Genomic DNA, 24,393 nt, shown 5'->3' with positions numbered 1-24,393 from the left:
CTGCATTCATCCTTTCTTTTGTTGTTCTGTCACTTGCATCATTGCCACCTTCAACATGACTCAGTTTGATTTCAGTGGGTTTTACTGGCGACTTAATCCGCTCGTCATTAGCAGACTAAATGTGAAGTGACAGGCAGGAATCTGGAGAAACAACATCAGCAAGTAAGACGCAGGAATTTGCAGGACATGTGAGAGGTTTCCCCAAAGCATAAAGACCACCAAGGAAAGAATATTATGTTTCCTGGGATTTTAGAGTGAACAACTCTGTCTTTGTGTCTTTCTATACACACAAGGTGAGCACATTCTGTCCTTCCTGGTCTGCAGGTGTGATGAAAGACCTGCTTTCTGTTGCTTCTGTCGCTTGTGTTGTTATCTCTATGTGTGACTTGCCTTGACTTCTGTACAACAGGAACCTGCTATGAGAGTTTTGTAACTTAGCCAAGCCCCAGAGCACAAGTTGTTTGCTTTGACTTGATTCTGTTTCAGTATAAAATGATTTGGTGGTTAATGGATTCATCAAAGTTAATCGACAACTATTCTGATAATAGATTAGGCTAGTCGTTCAGTCATTTATCAAGCAAAAAAAGCCAAACATTTGCAAGTCCAAGCTTCTCAAATGCTGCTTTTCACTGTTTTATGTCATTAAAAATGGGATATATTTGGGATACAGACTGCTGTCCTGCCAAAATAAGCAATGTGAAGTAGAGCTGAAATGACTAGTCTAAAATAATCCAACTATCCATCATTCCACTCATTTTTTTCGAGCAAAAATGTCAAATATTCTTCATTTCCATGTCCCGAAATGTAGGGATTATAAGCAGGGCTGGACCTAGCACACTGGCACCCTAGGAAAGTTTCTTCTAGAGCTCCCCAAGGCCCCTAACCCCCATAAAAAGAGAATATGGTATGTGCAAATTAGAAAATTTTGTCTACTGCTTTTTTTGGCGTGCTGCACCCTGAATGGCTTTTGCCTTCTGATTTTCTCGCATCACCCGGATGGCACCCTAGGTGGCCTCCTGTATCACCTCAAGGAAGATCTGCCTCCAATTGTATGCTTTCATTTGGTCAAATATGTTTGAAACGACTGTGCTAGCTTATTTTTTCAAGCAAGAACGTCAAACGTTCTCTTTTTCCAGGCCTAGCACATTCGGCATCGAACGTTTTCTCAAAAGCACCCACACCCCCAAAAAAGAGAATATGGTATGTGCAAATTTTGTCTACTTCTTGTTTTTTGTCCTTTGTCAAGTACCTTGACATAACTCGGATGGCACCCTAAACCCATGACCTATAGGAAGATCCGCCACTGGTTATAGTCTTTGTTTTTGGTCAAATATGATTACAGATTAAGTGTTTTGGACTGATGGTTGGTTAAAACAAGCAGCTTCAATGCGTCACATTGAGCTCTGAGAAAGTCTAAATTGGCATGGGCAACTCAAAGCGAGCAAGGGCCGTTAGTTTTATTTCAACACTGGGAAGGGGGGACACAAATGGGGCGTTTGTGCGGTCTGCTGCCAGAAAATTTTGAGCGTCAAACACTAAATTTTCTGCATTTTGGTGAATTTTTATGTGCCGATTTTAGACTTAACTGTATCGATTTATGGTAGGTATGTCTTACATTTTGTCTAAAAAAGTCCCCTACTACTTTCTTGTTTTTAATGGGGGCACAACTAAACTGTGGCCCCCTGACAATCTACAACTACGGGCTCTGGGACATTTTGAAAGGCATTGTTCGGCTTTTTGTTACATTGGAACGCAAAGAAACGAACGGATTGATCAGAAAAGTAAACAATAATGAAATTAATCATTAGTTGTGGCTTTGCTTTAATGACGGATATTTGGCAGTTGGTCGAGCAATTTGGGGACAATTTAGGGTAATTTTATCTGGCATTTGTGGACCAAATGATTGATCAAAATCAAACAGATAAGTGATAAATGGGGAGGGGGGGATACAAACGGGCAGTTTGGGGGTCCCCTGCCAGAAAAATTTTAGCGCCAAAGACTCAATTTCCTGCCTTCTAGTGATTTTTTTGCGCCAATTTGAGCCTGTACTGCATCGGTTTATGGTAGCAATCTCTTTCATTTTGTCAAAACAATAGTCCCCTGCTACTTTCTTGTTTTTATTGAGGGGGTAAAGTCACCTGCACCCCAAAAAACTCTACACCTACGGGCTCTGGGACATTTCGAAAGGCATTGCTCGCCATTTTCTAACATCTAAAAGCATAGAAAATGAATTGATTGGTCGGTAAAGTACTCGACAGGTTAAACAATAATGCGATGAATCATTAGTTGTGGCTTTAATCGAACACTTGATGATGTTTGGCACTTGGTCAAGCATTTTTGGGACATCACTTTGGGCTTTTGGAACTCAAAAAGGGCACTTGTCATTTTATCTGGCATTTGTGGACTAAAGGATTGATCAAAATCAAGCTCAACAATCTTTAAATATTACGAAGGTGTCCCTACAAGCAACTTGCTGTACATGAGGTTAATAGAAAGCAGCACCCAGGTAAACCCAGCCTGAATGATCTTTAACTGTCCAACCAGCCAGGTAGTGTGAAGGAATGTGTGTATCAGAGCTTCAGCACTATCAGTCTGCTGTGTGTGCGTGTATGTGTGTGTGTGTGTGAGAGTGGTTGGCTGCATCTGAAGCCCTGCAGCTGGCTGACAACACACACACACATCTCAAAAGGAGATATACTCACAGTCAAGGTGTTTCTTCTTGGGTCCGCTGACTTCATGCGTGGTGGCTTTGCACACAGCCTTGCTGATAGCCGACCCGGTCATGCTGTGCTGAGCTGCTGCGATCCGATCCGTGATAGATTGGCCCGACATCGCTTCTATCTCTATCTGCTGCTTTTCTTTTTTTTACCTCAATCAGCTAAAATAGCACAATAACGATCCGATCAATGGATCAACTCCCTGCGGGACACAACTCAACGTGACTTCACTGTCAAGTGGAGGTAAAGGGTTGCGATCAGACACCCACTGTTGTGTGTTCTTTGTGTGTGTATGTGTGTTTCAGGTGCGTACAAAACCTGTGCAGTCTGCAGCAATGTCAGATCACTGGTGGCAAAAAAAACTGCAGGTACAAGATTGGCTTAACAACGGGAACCACAATCAACAGCTGATTTGTAGTCTAGTTAAATTGTTTGGCAACAGTTTATTCCGACTATCTACCTATCTAGTAAACACAACACGACGACACTAATCTGAGCTAGTGTGTGTTAGCTAATGTTTCCGTTGCAGTACTCGAACCAGGAAAGAGTCCCACTGTGGAATTTGTAAACACTGGAAATTACTTTCTGGCCACAAATAAACATAGCTAACTTGGCTGGTTTGTAACCTGGGCGATTTGCTTTGTGAGGGACCTCCTCGGGGGTCAGGCGACACCAAAAAGTAATCCGTATGAAATCACAGTTTGGAGAACATCAACAAGAATCTCGACGATCCCAAAAAAAAAAAAAAAAAAAAAAAATCTTGAGTTCCTCCTCCACGTCAACTTGTTAGCTTGGACTGTTTTAGTTAGCTATCACTGGTCGCTTGGCAAAGTGTTTGGTAAACCCCCCCTCGGGCGCGAAAAGTCAGTCAGAAATAAGCAGCACATTGTTTTAAGTTCACAAGAGGAGACTGTGTGACTGACAGCCGGGACAGGTGCGGTTTGTCCCGGGAAGAAAAGGTGCGAGGAGCGGTGGGTGTTAGCCGAGTAGCTAGCGGGGGTTAGCTAACCTGCCAGCCAGCCAGAGCGCGAGCGTCTGGAGTCTGTGACTGAAGAGCAGAGCCGGCGGAGACGTTAAGTTAAAAATGACAGCTCCTCGGGCTCGGTTGTTTCCTTTCACGGTCCTCGGGCTCAGTTGTCGCTGTCCTTCGGCTGCCGACTCCACATTACCGGCTCGTTTTGTCCCCCTGGTCCTGTGCTGCTGTCTCAAAAGTCTCGCCAGTGGTTTCTCTTTACGGACTGACTGGCTGGGTGCTGCTCTGCCGGACAAAATGGCAGCGTAAAAAATCAGCTGATCTCACAACTGTGCTGCCTTCACGGCTCACTGGTGGGCTCGGAATATAGAATATTACAATCCCACGATTTGCGAATGCGTTCAAGCAACCTAATAACGCACCTTTTCTCACCAACAAATCCGAATACGCATAACTGACCAAGTATTTGTACACATACAATGAATTTGACTCACTTTTTTTTATTTCTCTCAATTTCCATACTTACACAAACATAACAGCTATAAGAACAAGGCAACAAAGCTGAACAAATAAAGTGCTCCAGGGATGACGTTTTTTTGTAGGCTGACACTGAAGCTAGCATAGCACTGGTTCCCTCCTTAAAGAGCCTATCGGATTATTCCATTGAATTTTGGATTATTGCTGGAAAAAAAATAAAAATAAAATAAAAATACATTTTATTTATAGAGCGCTTTTCATAGTACTCCAAGACACTTTACATTAGTTAGAAATTATCATAAAATAGAATGTGCTGAACAAACGTTTATGATACATACACATTTTGTTCAGTGACATAATCTTAACAAATGAGCACCATTTTTATGGTTATTGAGCCTAAATGCAATCGCCAGAAGTAAAAAACTAACATTAGGCTATAATCGAACTACACTATGGTAGCATTACCCAGCGCCACAGCCATAGCAAGACTGTACACATGATGACGTTCTGTAGTCCTGTTTAGCCACTTGTTAGCAACCACCTTTTTTAAGACACATAAAAGTTTCTAAGTTCACAATTGGGGTATTTACTGACGTATTTTTTGTCACGGAACGAAATGTGAAAGTCTCTCAAGCTTGTGTTAACCACAGACCTTATTTCAGACATCAAACCAAAAAAAACGTTGACTTTAAGATGAGGGAACCGTGAGTACTAAAATGCTAACTCATTTCAGGGTTTTACAACTCATTCCTGGCGCACTCTATAGCGGTAAAGAATAAACTGTACTATTATCTTTGCAAGTATGTACCATAAAAAGTAACTAGTTGTTTTAACTTTAAAAAAAAAAAGTTAGTGCCTGGATTGCCTTAAAATTTTAAGTTGACTTAACTTGAGTAGTAATTTTGTAAAGATTCAACTAAAAAATCAACTAATCAAGTCAAATAAACTTGATCTTAATTCAGGTATACTTTTATCTTTTAGTTATGTAAACTAAAGAAAATTGAATTTGTTTCGAATCATGACAAAATGACCTCTATTTGTTTGAACTTAAAATACTTAGAATTTTAAGTTGCCTCATATTTGGAGATTCCAGGCTCTCAAATATGATCACCTGCTGTTTTTCTTTGTTAAATATCATTTGAATAACTCTCGGATGATGTGTCCAACAACAACAACAACAGTAAACACTTTGAAGATGACATCATGTGCTCTGGGAATTTTTCAGACATTTCATAGACAAAATAGCAAAACGTTATATTTTTAAAAACCTGAACGATATTGAAAATAATCTTAGTGGTGTGCAGGTCGTCTAGTTTTATTTATTTATTTATTTATTTATTTAAGAAAAGGGACAGTGTGCATTAATCAACAAATGTAAATGCACCCAAATTAGCTGAAAGGCTAGTTTTCATTAGCAGTACCTTCGCCAGCTGTAAAAAGGCATCTAGAAAAATTTAAAACAATGAAATACAGCATGTAAAACAGGTCAAAACACATTGCATTATATTAAATGAGTGGACATGGCTGAACCCTATATCCTCCTGAGACCCTGTGTCCTCATACAAGGACATTACATTTTGTGTTTACTTGACCTTATACTTCATTCTACTTAACTTAGACCTGTTGTCCTCGTTCGTGGACACTTTTTGGGCCATCTAGTGGTAGAAAGAACACAATACACTAATCCATGTAAAAACAAGATGGCAGCCATCTCTGTCAAGTCAGTCTGCAGCCGATCCTGAGACAAAAGTGGACAAAACCTGATCACATTTAGTGGTTGAAACTTGTTTATTTATGAGTAATAACATTTGTAGTTTGATACGCCCTACAAATTTTACAAAATAGCGACGCTAACAAGCTACGACTCTGTTAATTGGAAAGTACTTGTTTGAAGACATGAGGAATTTATCATCAGCTCACTGAAGGACATTGGGACTTTATTATCATCTTGTTTGAGGATAGAGGGACTTAATTATCATTGACTATGTTTGGTTTTTTATTTTTTATTTATCAAGTCCTACTGACCCCAAATAGCTAGGAGAAATTGAAAATGCGAACCCAACAAAAGTTCGGGTCTCAGGAGGGTATGAACATGGACAACACAGAGATGTATATGGTGGTATTAAAAGTATTTATTCAATTGATTTCTTACAACAGTCATCAAAGTTTAAAGCAGTGAAAACCTTTAATGAAAAACATTAAATGGTGGCAAAGGTAAAAACAGAATAAATAGGCCTATGTATTGGATTTTTTATACTGTGAAAAGTATCTCGACACAAAAAAGTCATTGTTTTATGACTTTTTATATTGTACATCTTCACTCAATAGCTATCTGCTTTCTTTCCGACAGCCCCTGAACGCCTCCTCGGTCTATTGGACACGAGCTGAGGAGTGAGTGAAGCCTTTAAGGTGTCACGGTTTGAATTGTAGCGGAATTTATCAAACAAATGTCTCTAATTTCACATCGCTGGACATCAGAAGGCTTCTCGGCTGCGGCACAACAACAAACAGACTTTAATCTCCGCCGCTGCCTCTTTATAAACGCGCCTCGCGTGCCGCACTAATCCAAATTTAAGGTCGTATTAAATTATTCCTCAGACGCCGTGTCCTTGTTTGACTCCAGACTATATGGAACACGGTGTGCTGCACAAATCAGTGGGAAACCGCTCGTGCTGCACCGTGCACAGCCCAGTGGGTCTCAAACCGGATCTGAGAGCTGAATAAATCAAATATCTGACTATATTTCACACATTGTGTAAAATGTAATTAGATAGCAGGCTGCTGTTCCCAGTCACCCTAAGTGGTTTGCATTGATTACAGCTGCATGTCATGATGCAATAAACCTATATCAAATCTGATTTGTGCATGAGGACATGAGGTGTTTGAGTTACGGCAGAAAGGGAGCAGTGATACCATAACTCACAGATGTATTCCCTCATGACTGTAGGTGCATTTCTGTCTTGTCAGTTGTTGTTCAGTTTCACAGACACAGCTGCAGCTTGCAGAAGGTTACTCCCCATCTGGGTGACAAATACTGAGATTTGCAGTATTTCTCACCCAGGTGAGGCTCTGCAAACTGACCCCAGCAGCAGCAGCAGCAGGTGAATTCCTGGAACGCCGCTCACGACCTCGAATGACCTCCCCTTCTCAACAATAGAGAGAAGCCCCTCCGAGTTGTGATGATTGATTTCGATGAACTGTCAAACGAAGGGTGCATTTCTGATCAGCACTTGGACGCGAAAGTGTGCGCATGCAATCCACCTAAAAGCAACTGTCAGCCTAACCGTGCTCATCTGGTTTCTTTTTCACACATGTCTGCCAAATCTAATGAGGTGTGTGTGTGTGTGTGTGTGTGTCTGGAAAGAAAAAAATGTGCATGCAGCAGAAAAAAAGGAAATAAGAAATGCAACCACAGTGGATGGAAGTGGTTAGCGCTGCGCAGGCCACCAAAGACGGTTCAGTTCCCAGGTTTTTTTATGCTCTGTGTCACAGCTGAAGAGACGCCAACATGCAGCGTTTCATGTGCTCTAACAGCTGCGACTAAATCAACTGTTTTTCATTATAACAGAGGATTTGCGGTTATGATCTTGCAGCAACCGCCTTCGAGTACATTTTGTATTCTTCTCCTCCCCAGGCTCATGAGATAAAACCCAAAATACAAACATCACTTTATCAGATCATGTAAAGAATGAGCGATGCACGTGAGGGATTGATGCACAGCAGCACAAAGATTGGCAGGCAGACAGTCACACTTGTGCCCAAAGGGAATGTCTGAGTCTGGGAACTGCGGCACCCAGAGGAGACTAAGGTGAAGTCAGGGTGAACATGCAAACCATGACATCAAAACCTACACCCTGCTCTTTATGAGGCGTCGGTGCCAAACACTGATTCGCTTGGAGCCCTCATTTCACCCCTCATCCCTCCCTCCTGATTTGGAGTGCAGTGTTGCCATCTGCAGGCAGAACAGCTGAACTCCTTATTTCCATGGCAACTGCATGGATGCGGGGAGCCCCCTTGTAGCCCCTGGCAACAGGCTCTGGACCGGGATTGGAGCCGTATCAGCAGCTGTCAATCATGGGATGAGCCGCAGCCTCGCTTTGGGCCAATGTGCTCAGTGAGATAGGAATAAATCCATCGCCACAGCATGGACAGGGACGGGGTCAGAGACAAAGACAGGGAGCGGAGGATGCAGAGGTGCACACGGTTTATCTACAGTGTGTAAATTAACCATAGTATATCTGGGAGGATGGTGTTTACTGTTGTTACCATGGCTACAATCGATGGAGTGGCTCAGCATCAGGCGAGCAGAGCTATATCGTGATGGCTCTCAAGTGTCTTGACCTTTATGCTACACTTATTATGACATGTACTAGTCTCATAACCCAGATGTTTATCTATGAACAAAAAGTCTGGTGCTGCACCCTCATCATCATGGATGCATTATGAGACAATAAAAGAGCACCCCTCTTACCTAATAGCACTCGCCTACTGCCACTAGATGCCATCATCCACCTGCTGCAGCGTGCTCACTCACATCTTGACAGAGCAGGAAGTGCTGTAAGAATCATGTGCGGCTGCAGAGCTGTATGTGTGATACAGTGATCAGCAGACCAGGAGCACCACAAGGGGGCAGTCCTTCATCTTGCTATCTCTCTATAAGGGGGATTTATACTTGTGGGGCAGACCCTACGCCGTAGCCTACACATGTGGCCTACGCCATCATGAGCATTTATACTTGTGTGGTGGTGTGTCTGTGTCACTCTGCAGTTACACCTCCGAAACACTTGACGGTGGCAGGGTTTCTGTGAAGTGCTGTAAAGTTTAGTTGATTCAAAACACACATTAAACATGGCTTAATAGAGACAAATTCAAACGTAAGCACACATATCTGGACACATTTTCCCCACAAATACAACACGCTAATGTTTTTAGCACAAGCCTATGGCATTTTACATTATATAAATTAGCCTAGTGGCTTGCAGACTTTTCCTCTACTCATATGAAGCCAGGGACAACAGCAACATTAACAAAGGTAACGTTACAAAATTAGGCTCCATTACAACCCACAAGGTTCACTGACAAAACAGCTGTCTTACACTAAACACGTTTTCCAAACAAATATAACACGCTAACATTATTAGCACAAACCTATGGCATTTTACATTGTATACATTAGCCTAGCAACAAGTGGAGATTTCCTCAGCTCATATGAAGCCAGGATAAATCACACACAAGACTTAAAATGCTATTTTTGTGGAGGCTTTATTGTCTTCACAATTTATTGTTTTTTAACTGTGAAATTAAAGTAAATAAAAGCTTTGTTTCCACTGAAGGAAATGGTTTCAGATTACAAAAATAGACAGGAGGTCTGCGTCGCCGCAACAGCTAGTTACATTTCTGGGGAGGTGCACGTCAGGCTATGGCATAGATACGGCTTACAGATGTATGCAAAGTTATCAGCTAATGCTAGTGCTAACTAGCTACCTTTAGCAAGTTGCATCCATAAATCACTTTGTAAGCTGAGTTAATACACAGCTGAAAATATGGACTGGAGTGCCACAGCCAGTAATATTTAATATTTGTACTTACACGGTGTGCAATAACTTAATAACTTCATATTCATTTATTTATGTTATGTGTAATAATTACGGCATGCAAGTGCCATGTCAAGTTCTGCCTGTTACATGCATTGTCTTCTTTCAAAATACACTTCCGTTTTCACTGGAACTTTATCGTTTACATACAGTCTCTTTCAAAATAAATGCACCACGTCGGTAGGCTATATATATACCATGAATTGAGGTTTTTCTTCCTTTAACAACAAAAGCACATGGTTGGGTTTAGGAAAGAAGAACAGGCTTTGGCTTTAGAATCTTATGGGACGTGAACACAGGTCTCTTGGGTGAAAGTCAGTGTTTGTTGGACCCATCCACCACCAGTCCCGCCTGCCCCAGTCAGACTTTCGCCGGCTTAAATTTCATCCTTGGCCTGCCACGTTTCCCCCTGACGCGGCCAGGTGCAGTTAAAACTAGCAACCGGCCGTGTATCGTGCCGACGTTAAAGACTTTTTTTTTGTTGGTTTATGATTCGAGTTTCGGATTTCGACTACTTCAGAGTGAGACCGGTGCCGGTGTGTGTTTAGAGTATGAATGAACGATATCTTATCCCCTCCTTTATTATCTATTTATTACCTTTATAATGAGCTTTGTCTTATTCTGTACATTGAATGTCGTTGTATCTATTTATTAATGACAATAAAAGGAATTGAATTGAACTGAATTGAATTTCTTGGAGGATTTCTCCCGTTGACTGGTCATGAAAAAAGTTAACAGGTGCAAAGAGATGCTGAGCTTAAGTAAACACACACTTCACCGGTCATATTACAAACATACAAAGGCTACTTCAGAAAGTCTGTGCTAGTCTGACAGGTTTCGGATCAGTCTGAGCAACAAATGCTGAAAACTGTATAAATCAATAAAAGCTATCAACACTTCACACTCCTGCTCCACAGAAATACACTTCAGTCAACATGTTGTATGCACATTGTGTGTGGAGAGGCCGTGGAAACGTGTGTGTACATGTGCATAACTCCAGGTTTAAATAAGGAACGCTGCTGCGAAACCTCCTGCCTGCTCCGGATTCTCTCAGATCACTTATTCATTCGTCAAGCTTTCAGGAGCTGCTGAATTATGAGGCTGATAAAATTTAATTGGATCCGTTAAGATGCAAACTTGATAGCCTCAGTTTTGCGTCCATTATTTAGGCAGACTGCGAGGTGACTCATCTTTGATCTGGAGTGTTATTTTCTTATTTATTCAAAGACAGATACAGACATAACAGAGGGTCAGGCAGAGGGCTGGTTAGTTTATTGAGGGTTTATTCAGACATGAACATACAGTATACGACAGAGTAAAGAATACAAGTCGATGTGCCTGTGTTTGTGTGTGCATATGTGTACGACCATGATGCAATAATGTCAAGTCCTTGCCTTTTCATAGCAATTCAATTTGCACATATACAGTCGTTTCTTTACACGGAAAAATAAAATTGCTCAGGTCGATTATGAGTGGACTTTTCACGGACCCTAGCAAACGTCAGGAGTGAAAGACTACGCATGAAGTAATAGTGGAGGAATCCTGAAATTGCTTAATTATTAGATGATGTATCATAGCAACCCAGTCGCCAAAAGAAAACGTTGGCATTGAACATGTCTGCAAGCCATGGATATGTCTGTACATTTGACACGTATCATATCAACATTTCAAAGTGATGCAGTTCTGAATGTACACATATATACGAGCTAACTTTGTCATCAGGAGGTGGAGGGGATGGTGGATGACCTAGGTGAGACGGCTCGGCTGCCAATCTGCAGATGACCGTTCGAGACAACCAAAACAGGTGTTTTTAGAGAGACATCAATGGCATTTTAAACTGTGACTGTGGCACCAACTCTGGGTATTTTAAGCCAAACCTGACCTTTTCCACCATAACCAAGTGGGTTTTGCGCCTAAACATAACCACAGGTTAACCACAGCATTGTAGAAACGTAAAGAAATTAGATATCTGCTACATTTTAATGTAAAAATGTTACATATCTATGGTTTGCAGAAATGTACAATGCCGACATTTATTCTGTCAGTCGACCTCAGCCCTGCCCCCAGATGCAGACTGGCCAATCATAATGTAGCATCAGGCCGGCTGAAACCCTGAAAAGTGTAGGGTTAGCTAGCTAGCTACTGAAGATATAGCCTACTGAATGTATACACATGCTGCTTTTGCTTTTTAATGATTATAACATTGAAACAAAGACCGACCCTGCTGTACAGGAACCAGTGAAGGGAAGCAGGGAAACTTTGCTGTTATTCAACACAGAGTTTGAGCATCTTTCAACTCATCGTGTTGGTTTTACTGCGTTCAACTTTACTGTTTTGGTTCAGTCTCACAGCTCTCCCCCACTTTTTTTTGCAGCAGCAGAAGGCAGCTGATTTCTGTTTGAAAAGTTAGTGACTAGCTGGTGAACACTGTAGAGCAGCTAAACAGCCAAATATTTTCACCAGGAGCTGGTGGAGACCAAAACAGAGCTAAAAGGAGAGTGAATATTGAATTTGTCAGGTGGACTGAAACACAACACCAAATGATTGCTAACATTGCAGGTGGATTGTTTGCTAATACTTTATCAGAACAACTTACAGTAAAAAAAAATATGTCAGTGTTTGTGTTTAGACAACCTACTCTCACTCCGAAGTTGTCGAAATCCGGCGCTTGGGCAATGACCTGCGGCATCAGACACTGACGAAAAAAGCCATCCTTTAACGTCGGCATGATATGTAGCCGATCGCGGTTACAGTTTAATGTCGCTCGGCGGCATCAGGGGGAAACACGGAGTGACAAGAATTAAAGTTAAGTAGGCGAAAGTCTGAGTAGGGTGGGTGGGAGTGGTGGTGGATGGGTCCAACAAACACCAACCTTAAACTGTAAGATTATAAAGGCAAACCCTATTTGTTTTTTCCTAAACCCAACTATGTGTTTTTGTTGCCTAAACCCAACCATCTGCGTAAGTTATTGGAGGACAAAAATTGTCAGTTTATGTTGTACTGATGTAGTGCTTTTATTTTGAAAGAGACTGTATGTAAACGGTAAATTTCCTGTGAAAACAGAAGTGTATTTTGAAAGAAGACAATGCATGTGACAGGCAGAACTTGACACGGCGTCCCAGAACGTCAACAACAAATGCGCCCAGGGTACCTTTCTAGTCATATCGGGACATTGAAGATCCATGTCCAAACGTGGATATGTGTCAAGGTCGGAGTGAGAATGTGTTGGTTTAGAGCTTGTTGCACTGCCCCCAAGTGGACAAAAAATATATTTATTACTTTGGTTTTAAGTCAAAAGTACAAATTTATTCGGCCTGAAAATTGATTTGAACTGCCATTCTGTTTCACTTTAATACTCTGACATCTTTTGTCAGATTTTTTGTAATGAGTGGCATAACCATCAAGTCATTTTCTGGTGACGTGGAAGCTGCAATAGCCAGCTTTAGATTTCCATGCCAAAAAAAGAAATATACAGATTTAAGAGTTTGTTTTTCTGTAAAAAACAGCTTGTAAACTGTGTTGATTTCACCCACACTTGTCATTTTGTGATAATACTTCTGCTGTCAGTTTTCTGGAACAGGCACAGGAAGATAATGTCCATTTTTAATCCCACCAACAAAGCTTTTATTGGTTTGGTTATTTTCCAACCTGGGAACAGTCATCAACTTTCATTGAAACACTGAAAAAACAGCAGAGATGTATGCAGCACTTCAGAACTTAAGATATCTATCACATGTGAAAAAGCAAAATGTACATATGTCTTGTACAAGGTATAAAAGTCTTAGAAACTGTAAGCAAACATTGTGTCACACACTGTAGCCTGACACATCACGTGTGAGACATTTCTGATAATTAAGTCCCAGCTCCCTTGTGAATAGAGCCAATTCACACGTGCAACCAAAGTCATTTCATGGTGTGAAGAAAGTGAAATGTCCTACATGATTTGTTAGCCAGCATATGGTAATCTAACTCACTAAAACAGGGGCTGAGGGCCTCACACCATCCCAGCGAGGTCTTCTGGTTCAGTGCCGACCGCGACTGGTTGGCAGCAGCCAATGCAGACGTATCTGAGGGCCCATAGGTAGATGCAGCTGGACAGAAAGACGGTCAGGCCCAGCAGCAGGAGGCTGAGGAGGGACTGAGGGGTTGCACTGAACAGCATGAAAATGGAGGGGTCATCAGTGGATTCCTGGGCTGGAAGAAGCAGCAGAGGAGAGGAGGTTAAAATTAGTCACAAACAAAAACAGACTTTACAAGAGGCTGACATGAGATGTATTCTCTGGTCTGTTGGTTACACTGCAAAGTCTTCAGTGAGCTTATTTTTTTTAAACCCTTTCTGGTTATTTTCACAAACTTGAGTTACATTTTGATTGAAAAATATTGAGGCTGACTATTCTGAATCCCTTTCTAGAGAATCGAAGGCAAGATATTAGAGAAAACTAGCATGACATGGTTGGTACCAATGAATGCCTAGGTTGTTTAGTTATGATGATACCATAACCTTTGTGCTAGCTTAAAAATGAGTGAAGTACGAGCATTACTTAAGTACTTTAAACTGGCCCAGCTTGGGTCTATAATGATCACTTTATCATATATGACTTAACAGTATGAGATTTTAGCCCACTCTCATTGCCAGAGCGTCAAATACTGACACTTTGTCATGCACCTCGGCATGTGTCATTGATGTAGAAGGTACCCCTTAGCATCGTTATTAGATGCACCAAGCTTTCAACGAGCTGTTGACGAACTGAACTATTCTAACTGTTAATTTTAAAAAATGAAAGTGTCATTAATTTTTGTTTGCCACAAAGCTTGTTTTCTGCAATAATCCAAAATCCATTGGATGTGGATGAGGGAACCAGGGCAAAGCTAATTTCTATGTCAGACTACAAAAAATGTCATCCCTGCAGCACTCTCTAGGTGTGGAGACATTTCAGTCTGGACCAAAGTGATGATAGACATACACTGAGCCACCCTGCTTGCTAAGGCACAGCACAGTGTCCGGAGCTGTTGCAGAGATAAAGATAAGGAAACAGAAAGATAAATTCTCAATGATTAGGCGAGAAAAACTAATCTTTAAATTGAGATTTGTTCTGTGCAGCACTGGCCTACATCTTGAATGCTACCATGTAATCAAGGCTGATTAGAATTTTTCGGGTGATGGCACAGAGTCTCTCAATGACTGTTTTTGAAGGGTTCTTGAAGATGGTAGGGTGCACACACAATGCACAGAGGAATAATAATTTTTCCCCAAGGCCTTCTTTGATGTAAACCCAGCTATGATTGTATGTGATCTGAATGGCAAAAAAAGGCTCTACTCTCTAGAGAGTGAGAGGTGACTGAAAATTGCTTTCTTGACATCACTGCAGAGTGGACATATGTCTGGCTTTTTGATGAAAGGTTTGTGAGATGACAGTCATATGTGGACAAACACTAATTTGGCGGATAAATGTAGATGGAAGCCCAACACAGAATAAAATAGGTGCATTTTTTTTTTTACATATCTCCTAACATAGATGGACATGGTCCTGGCTCAAATGTAGTATTACTGTTGGATTAATGTTTAATAAAAGTGGAAAATGAAACCCCAGTTTTATAAATCATTTCTGCTGCTATAAGAATTCAACAAAAAGTAAAATTTGTCAGACAAAATACCCTATATCTCTGATTCTGAGGCACTGACACAAAACATGTGGTTAACCACTGATGCTTCAAAGAGTGGAATACCTTTGTAATTTTAGCCATTTTGAGGAATTGGAAAATAATTGTATTTCGCCTGTCTGGATAGCTGCAAGAATGAGAAAAATACACCCTCAAATGATTTGAAAGACAAATGCAAGCGTCATTACAAAGAGTATTCAAGTGCTTTTATGTGGATCTTAGTTTTAACATACAGGTTGTTATTAGATTGTATGTGCCATGATGTTTGTTACAGACATTCATGGTGCTCTGAATTTTTATTTGGCTTTGGCTGACTTTTCATTTAATGCCACCAGCAGGTAGTGGAACATCTCAACATCCACCAAATGGATTGGCACCAGATTTTGTACACCAATGTATGGTTCCCAGATGATGTATCCTAATGACCATGGTGTTCTCCTGACGTTCATTTTGTTGCCACCATGAGGTTGATATTTGAGATTTTTAGTAAATGTCCCATAGACTGGTATGAAAATTGATACAAGCATTCAAGGTGCCAAAATTTGGTAAACTCTTGACTTTTCATGTAGTGCCAACATTAGGTCAGAACTCAAGTGGTCACCAGCACAAGACTTACAGTAATCCCCTCATTCAGGTTTATGAGCTCTTTCATTCACTATAATCTGCAACTGCATGATGGCTTGTTCTACCCTCACTGCAGAGCAAGACATTCTAATCCAAACTCTTCTCTTGTCTGATCCCTTGGTGGTGAAATGAGTTAACCAACTCATTTCTGTCAGCAGAATCACTTTATGTCTATAGAAAATGTTTTATAACCTCCGAGAATACTACCGAATATGCCCTTTCTCACCTGTTACACAACCCCTCTCAAGGTCTTTGTCAACAACAAAAAAAGTGTCATTTGCTAAGATCTTATATGTTACTTCCAAGTCCTCTAACACATACAACCACATAGGTTATATGTTCCTAGCCTGTTATACTCAATAGGCGCATCTCCTAAATTTGCCCACTTATTGGTGGATGACAGAGTTGCCCATAGGTGACCGCAGATTTAAACACTTGGGTAATGTGAAACGGTTGCAGTTGCACCCAAAGAACATGGTTAGGTTTAGGAAAAAAGATCATGGTATGGCTTGACATATAGTGACACAGGAATAAGTCCTAAAACCTGGAAATGAGTCAGTATTTTTGCACTTCTGGTTCCCTCGTCTCAAAGTCAATTGGTTTTTGAATGTTTTTTGTTAGATGCTTGAAGTAAGGTCTTTGGGAACACAAGCATCAGATGTTTTCATGTTTTATTCTACGGCATAAAATACATCAGTAAATACCCCACTCGTGAAGGTTTTACTTGTCTTAAACAGATGGTTGCTAACAAGTGGCTAAATGAGAGTACAGAACTTTATAACTCAGAATGCAGCTTTACAGCTTTGTTGTGATAAGGACACTGAAGTAATTTGACTGTGGTGTAGTTTGTTTATAGCCTAACTTTAGCTCTAATTTCAGGTGATTGCATTTATGCTTCAAAAATCATAATGCTGTGTTCACACCAAATACGATGTGAAATTTCAGGTCGCGTTGCTCACACGAGTTTGAATGCTAGAATATTTTGTGTTGACACACTTAATACGCACGAATAACTTGTGTCATACATGTGTGAAATCACTGAATCAATGAATGAACTTCCGCCGGTACGTCCCCGGCGTCATATGTCCCTCATCATCTCAATGCAAATTGCCTATCACGGCGCAAAGCAGCCGCTAAAGTTCAGATGTTTCAACTCTCACGAATAAGCGTATGATGCGGAATCTTGCTACTTTCTTCACTTGCATCATGTCCATTGCGCTACCCACATCTAATCACATCTAATCACGGAAAAAACCCAATGGCTTTTTGACGAAGAAAATCAGGGCGACTTCCAGGTTGGCCTACAAAAAAATATCACCCCTGCACCACTCCTTTAGTATATTTGTTACTAACGTAACAAAATGTAATGTCACAGGACATACGCCATGCACATATGCCTTATGTTTTTAAATAACACAACATTGGCTTATGGTCTCACATGGGACACGAACGGCAGTCTCTTGGATTAAAGTCCTGTGTTTGTTTGACCCGTCCACCTCCCTTACCTTCTGCCCTACGCAGAGTTTGTTGCTCTTTATACTGCAAGACCTGACTTCCTCCTTTGCATCATAATAACTACAGCCACTAGAAGTTGCTACCTAACATTTAATGTAACTATGAGTCGCAATTGCTGCTTGTACAAACAACCTACGTGGTTTTATTTTAGAGGAAAATGGTCCTGTTACTTCACACACCTGCAGCCCTTGTGGTGTTTGTGATGGATGATACTGAGTGTTGACTTAGTTATTCTCAAAAGCTTCCCTTTAATCTCCTCTGGCTTGGATTGTACCAAATTAATAAATGTAAATGTCAACACATGCAAAATTAATAACATTCCCATTAGCCTCAGCAGCCTTTATCTAAAGATAGACCACCATATGTTGTACATGTGTGTCGCATGTTTGGGCTATATAATAATACTGATTTGACATATTTGGATCCAAACAACAGTAGAGCGAATGTAAAATGTATGGGATAAAAGGGCATGTAATGTAAAACTTTTCGCACTTATCCTTACACTTTAAAGTCAAGTTTAAAATGGTACTTCAATGTGATTATGTGATTATGATAATGATGATGATGATGATGCAAAAGTACTTTTCTTGCAGTCACAGTAGAAATTACATCTGCCCGCAGGGATGAAAGCCGTTCTCAGAGTCAATTATCAATCATAACTAACAGCATAAATGAAAAAGGCTTTTAATCAACTTGTTACAAAACAAACTGTGCTTACCTTTACTAAAGTGTAGAATCAGCAGCAGACTGATAAGGCTCCTAACAGCAGCGGCCGTCTTCATGGTGGACTGGATTCACTGGTAGGATGGGAAATAGAAGCAATAATAGGCTAATTACTTGCTTACTTACTTAATTACTTGCTGCATCTGTTATAAAAAAAGACTACATGTTTTTATCTAAAGGGGACCTTTTATGCTTTTTCGTATTTTGTGTTACATTGTCAGATGTTTACATTAAACATGGCCAGAGGTACATATGTACAAGTAATCCCTGTGTTCCCAACAGTCCAATTCTATTCTGGCTAAAGTATTATGCCAAAGCCTGCCAGATTTCTTTACATGGCCATCTGCTCCAGGCACGCTACTGCAGGTGCTGACATTATGTAGCCTACACTGCCTCTGACATGTAGCTACATGCTAACGTCAGGGAAACATGTAAAGTAGGTTGCTGATGTTGTTCATTTTGCCCCTGTTTTGGATCATATCCCTGGTGGAACATGTCCAGTTGTGTTTAGAAGCTTTTATTGGTGATTTTTCACAGTAAGAGGTGCTGCAATTCTCTGTTACGTCATTCCCCAGCGGCAAGTGCACTGCTAACGTTTATGTAGCTACATGCTAACGTCAGAGAAATGTAATCTCAGTTGCTGATGTTATAAATTTCTCCAGTTTGATTTCAGATTGTTCGGTTGTGCTTAGAAGCTTTTATTGGCGATTTTTCACAATAAAAAGCGCTGCTATTCTCCATTACAGTCATTCTCCGGCTGTAAGGGCACTGCTAACGTACATGCAGCTACATGCTAACATCAGGGAAACATGTACTGTTGGTTGCTGATATTGTAAATTTCCTCCCCAGTTTTGGTGCACATTTCTGATAGACCATGTGCGGTTGTGTTTAAAAGCTTTTACTGGTGATTTCTCACGGTAAAAAGTGTCACTATTCTCCATTACAGTCATTCCCCGGCTGCAAGTGCTTTGCTAATGTACATGTAACTACATGCTAACGTCAGGAAAATGTGATCCTTTCAGTTTCGGATCAGATTTGTAATGAAACATGTACAGTTGTGTTTAGAAGCTTTTATTGGGGATTTTTCGCAGTAGAAAGAGCCACTATTCTCAGTTATGGCCATTCGCCTGGCTGAAACAACGATGCAGAGAGATGCTGCGATAAAGAGATAGCCTACTAAATTGGGTGTTTCAGACAGAGGGTGAATACAGCCGTTCCAGTAGCATGCCGACAGTATTAGTGCTGTACCCGACTGACTATTCATTCCTTTTATGCCATATAGGCTAGAGTTTTAAGTTCAAATGGAGTTCAGCAGGACGTTAAAATGTGACAGTGACATTCACCTAATGTACTTAGCCAAGCTACCTACACTAATAATGGATTGGAAATGTGCGACAGCATTTTTTGGCGTCACTAGATATCAAACAAAAGCCAAAGACTGTATCAAATTAAGTTGCTTTGAGCTGTAAATTCACCACACCTAAGCAGAAGGCAGAAGATAACATTATCTCGGAGCCTGACGAGGCAAAGCCTCTCCTCCTCCGGGCAGCTGCCTCCATGCACACAAGTACCAAAGAGCAGCGACAAAATTAGGAGTGCTCACAGTGCAGCTAAATTTGGGGACCAAAACATCACCGGATGTATACTGCACACTGACTGGCAGAAACACACAAACAAAAACCTCTGACTGCTCAGCTTGTAGCAATCTCAGTCAACTGAGGGGGTCACTGATTCGGACCTCCAGCTTTCAGGGGGCAGCCCTGGACAGTAGGAAAATAAAGTGCTTTTTTGAACATTAAAGCATGCTAACAGTAAGTACCTTAAATTCAAGTATGAACCTGTAAATGAGCATCATAGGTCCTCTTTAAAGATAATTCAGTGTAAACATAGTGTGTAGGGTCATATACGGAATTAACCTGTAGATACACAAATCACGAACACACAAGGAAGAGATGCAATTAGGGATGTCCTCGGATCGGGACCGTATCAAAATCGGAATCGGTAATAAAAGATCGGAGGAATCAAAACAACAAAAATGGCCAGGTTTTTCATCTATGTTGTTCATTGTTGCCTCCGCTTTCCAATGTATAAAGATATAGGCCTATTTTGTTTGTTGAAGACAAGAAGAAGATACTGAATTTGTTTACATTTTGTGATGCTGAACCACCAGTAAGCTTTTTGGATAGTAATCAAATAAAAAACAAACCTTATGGGACAACTTGAATGCATTCTTTTTTTTCTTTCTTTTTCTTGCTTAATGCTTTGCAAAGTATTGGATCGGACTCGGTTTCAAAATAAAGGACTTGGTATCGGATCGGATGCAAAAAAAAATGTGATCGGGACATCCCTAGATGCAACTTGGGTATACTGTGAAAAGGAAATATAAACAGGCATAGCAACACAAATAGAATTCACATAGAGGAGTGAGAAAAAGAATAGACCTTTGGAAATTCAATAGAAATGCAACAAGAGAGAACATCGATCTATTGATGATACAAGGATGTACCAATGTGAACAAAAGCAAACTAAAATACAAAACACAGGACTGAAAAATGTTTTAATTGCTTTTGAATCAAAGAGTCTTTTACACAAGAAAATGGTTAAAAAGTCATTAAACAAGCCTAAATTTTCCATTGTGCTGACTTGAAAAACACAAACTGCTTACTCTTTATCTACAAACCAAACACTTCAAACAATATGTGATTATAACTGAGCCATGAGGAAAGTAATTAAGAAACTTAAAACCTCAAACAAACACGAGATGGATGTGTGAGAAGACAATGAACATGAGAAAATCCAGATTTTCCTCTTCATTTCCCAACTTACAAACAAAAAGGCCTTCCTTCTGTGTCAGTCCTCAAATACCCAAACACCAATAATCCACTTCTTCTTAAGAGGACTGAAGAAAAACAATTCAATTCGGTGGGGAGGTTTTGCATCCAGCATCTGCACGGGTCAACAACCGCCTTCCTTTATGGAGGAATTAACAGCAACCTCTATTACCAATGGAAATAGCTGTGAGGACACCCGAGGAAATGTGCACTCCTTTCATCACTTCTTGCATCTCGCACCAATTTAGTCGCTTTGCAGGAGGCTGGTTGTGCAGTCAGATGCACTTGAAAAATCAGAGAGATGGAGGAGAGCAAGAGAGAGGAGAGGAGTCTGCAACCAGAAATAGAAGCCATTGGGGCAAAAACAGTCGCTTCACACAGGGTTCACTCCAACACCAGAGGCAGTGAAGTGAAGAAGAGCAGTGAGAGGGAGCAGGGAGGGATATTGGAAATAGATCCAATATGGAGAACAATTCCAAACATGAAAAATTTAAAGTGGACAGACACACTATAAAACCACTGTAAACACATTTCCTACCTGTGGCTCCCTCTAGTGGTTGAAACTGCTCTCAGAAGCTGCAGAGTGCCTCTCAAAAGATTTGCCTCCTCATGTGTTCATGATCTAAAGACGTCATGTGACAAGTGAGAGGTAGAGACGCTGCAGTAATGCATGTAAACCATACATATAGATAATGTAAGGTGAAGCTGCACAACAAAAAGAATGCACATCGGGGACTGTGTGAAAATTATAGGGGTGGGAAAGATGATTTTCTATAGCAAAACACTCCCTAGCATTAATAATGTTTTCTTTGGACCGTCCTCTTGACAGCATCATGGATGGTGTACTGTACTCTAATTTAATCTTAATGGAACTGTATATCAAAAGGTTTATACAGCAGCAGAAGAAAAGTGACGTTGCTCCAGGTTTCAAAGGGTTGAAAAAAAGCGTAGACATAAAACGACTAACGAATGTTGCTCTCACACCAGGGATTTAAAACATGTGTTAATGATCCTTACATATGAAAAAACCTGCCTTGAATTTGAGATGATGAGCAGAGAAACAATACAACACACCTTTTTAACAACCTCCAGCACAAGGGGAAGAAACAAGCACACATATGTTTTGGAGATTGGTCTACTGGTCCATTTAACTCTTCTGAACAAGGATATAAAATCATCCATGTGCGCGCCTAACTCAAAACTGAGAACTGTGTAATCTTTAAATAACTTGCAGCATGTTGAGTCAGAAAATTGGCAAAATTGGCATCAAACATGCTGCAGAGTAACTTTGTCTTTCAACAGATGGCGAGAACGGCTGTGCTTGTAATTATTTTTTTCATGCTGTTATTCTGAGATAAGTTATTTCGTTACCTCAAGAAAACAAGCTTTGTTATCTCCTGATATGAGATAATCAGCCTGCTATCACAAAAAAAGGTTGTTTTATTTTGTTATCTCTAAAAAAAGAGCTTAGCTATCTGAAGTTATTAAATTACTTCTCCAGATAATGAGTAAACTATGTCGTTACCTCAGGAAAACAAGCGTTGTTATCTCAAGATAGCCAGATCGTTAACATCTCCCAAGAAAGGCTGTTTAATTTCAAGATAATCAACCTGTATAACAAGTAAACAAAAAGGTTGTTTCATTTCATTATCTGCAAAAAACAAGCTTTGTTATCTTGTGATAATGAGGTTGTTTCCTCTTATTAGGCTACTCATAATGTTTATCAGAGATCAGGAGCACCTTGCCAGCATGCATAGATTGCTTCTTTCCAACTGTAGCATCTGATTTAAGCTGAAAATGTTGATCAATGAGTACCCATTATTGGTATTATTGATCACATCAGATGATAGTGGTGATGAAGTGTCAATAGAGCTGTAACACGGTATTCTCTTCTGCTCACAAGAGCGACCAGATCACAGTCAGGTGCACCCTGCCAAGAGCGTCACATCCGTGCCAAACACCCTTTTCGTAATTTCGTAGCCAGGCTTCTTTGATGCACCTGTGGCGCACTTGGGTACTGGGTGGGATCAGAAAGAACATATCAGTGGATACAGCAGAGGCTGCGACAATTATGGCATATCACATTCACTACCGTCACCCCCATTGTTCAAGGGCTCCTGTCATGATGACACGCAACAGTTAAGGAATCCAGTGGAGAAATTTCCTCAAAGAAGAGTAAGTTTGGAACCTGAATAATCCCTACCACATCATGTTGGTCCTCACAGCCACACATCTTACAACAAAGAGCCATTTTAGTTCTACAAAGAGCAAAAGTGAGATTTTTTTTCTTGTCTTTTGGAAAGCAATATGTTTTCTTGAGCCCGGTCTCACTCCGAAGTAGTCAGAATCCGGCGCTTGGAAAGCGACTTGCAGCGTCAGAAACCAACAAAAAAGGCGTCCTTTAGCATCGACATGATACTTGGCCGATTGCTGTTTTAGTTTTAACGTCGCCCAGCGACATCAGGGGGAAATACGGCAGGACAAGAACGAAAGTTAAGGCACTGAAAGTGCGACTGGGGTGGGTGGGAGTGGTGGTGGATGGGTCCAACAAACACGACTTTGACCCTGGAGAGCGGTGTTTGTGTCCTGTAAGATTCTAAAGCCAAACCCTGTTCTTTTTTCCTAAACCCAACCACACACATGGTTGGGTTTAGGAAAAAAGAACAGGCGCTTGGAAATGTTGTTGAAGGAAAAAAAACGTCAATTCGTTGTGTTATAGCAATGTAGTGCGTTTATTTTGAAAGAGACTGTATGAAATGGAAGTTTATCTTGAAAGAAGACAATGCATGTAACAGGCAGAACTTGACACGGCGTCCCAGAGCGTCAACAACCAACGCACCCAGGGTACCTTGCACGTTGTATCTGGACGTGGAAAGTCCATGACCAAATGTTGATATGTGACGAGGTCGGAGTCAGAATGTGTTGGTATGGCATATTCATGTTACATCTTTTAGACCATAATTATAGGCAGCAGAGTGGGAAATACCGTTCTGCCAGAACAATTCGGACTCCAAATATCAGGAATGTCTAATAATATCTCCCACTTGGTGAAAATAACCACAGACATGCCAACAAGCTGTTGGCAAAATGGCTGCGAATCAAAATGCACCACCAGTAGGGCCATTGTTTCAGCTCAGACTTTACCATATTGAGAGATCTAGTTGAGACATGAGATTGATTTGTGTTTCATCACAAATCAGGTAATTTCACCAGTGGTCCTCTCTCCCTAAAACATGATTCATTTCCTTCCTGCAAAGCTTTTACAGCACACTTAAATG

General features: G+C 40.7%; 3 protein-coding genes across 4 annotated transcripts in view; 2 read left to right on the top strand and 1 right to left on the bottom strand.

Moving 5' to 3' along the window:
- Positions 1-4,001, bottom strand: part of si:ch211-200p22.4 (phosphatidylinositol-binding clathrin assembly protein) — a 130,713-nt gene extending 126,712 nt beyond the window's left edge. For both annotated transcript variants that reach the window (XM_050066435.1, XM_050066436.1), the window contains exon 1: positions 2,703-4,001. In XM_050066435.1, the coding sequence (XP_049922392.1) occupies positions 2,703-2,832 (130 nt within the window). In that variant the 5' untranslated portion in view covers positions 2,833-4,001. The remainder of the gene's footprint in view (positions 1-2,702) is intronic.
- The window catches only part of LOC126403715 (serine/threonine-protein phosphatase PP1-beta catalytic subunit), a 659,813-nt gene that overhangs the window by 300,028 nt on the left and 335,392 nt on the right, over positions 1-24,393 (top strand). The window lies entirely within an intron of this gene.
- c17h11orf68 (chromosome 17 C11orf68 homolog) overlaps positions 1-24,393 on the top strand; it is a 616,176-nt gene that overhangs the window by 300,034 nt on the left and 291,749 nt on the right. The window lies entirely within an intron of this gene.

The sequence above is a fragment of the Epinephelus moara genome, chromosome 17 (assembly GCF_006386435.1).
Source record: "Epinephelus moara isolate mb chromosome 17, YSFRI_EMoa_1.0, whole genome shotgun sequence".
Lineage (NCBI taxonomy): Eukaryota > Metazoa > Chordata > Actinopteri > Perciformes > Serranidae > Epinephelus > Epinephelus moara.
Note: the sequence above shows the minus strand (reverse complement) of the source record. Positions and strands in the feature narration are given on the sequence as shown.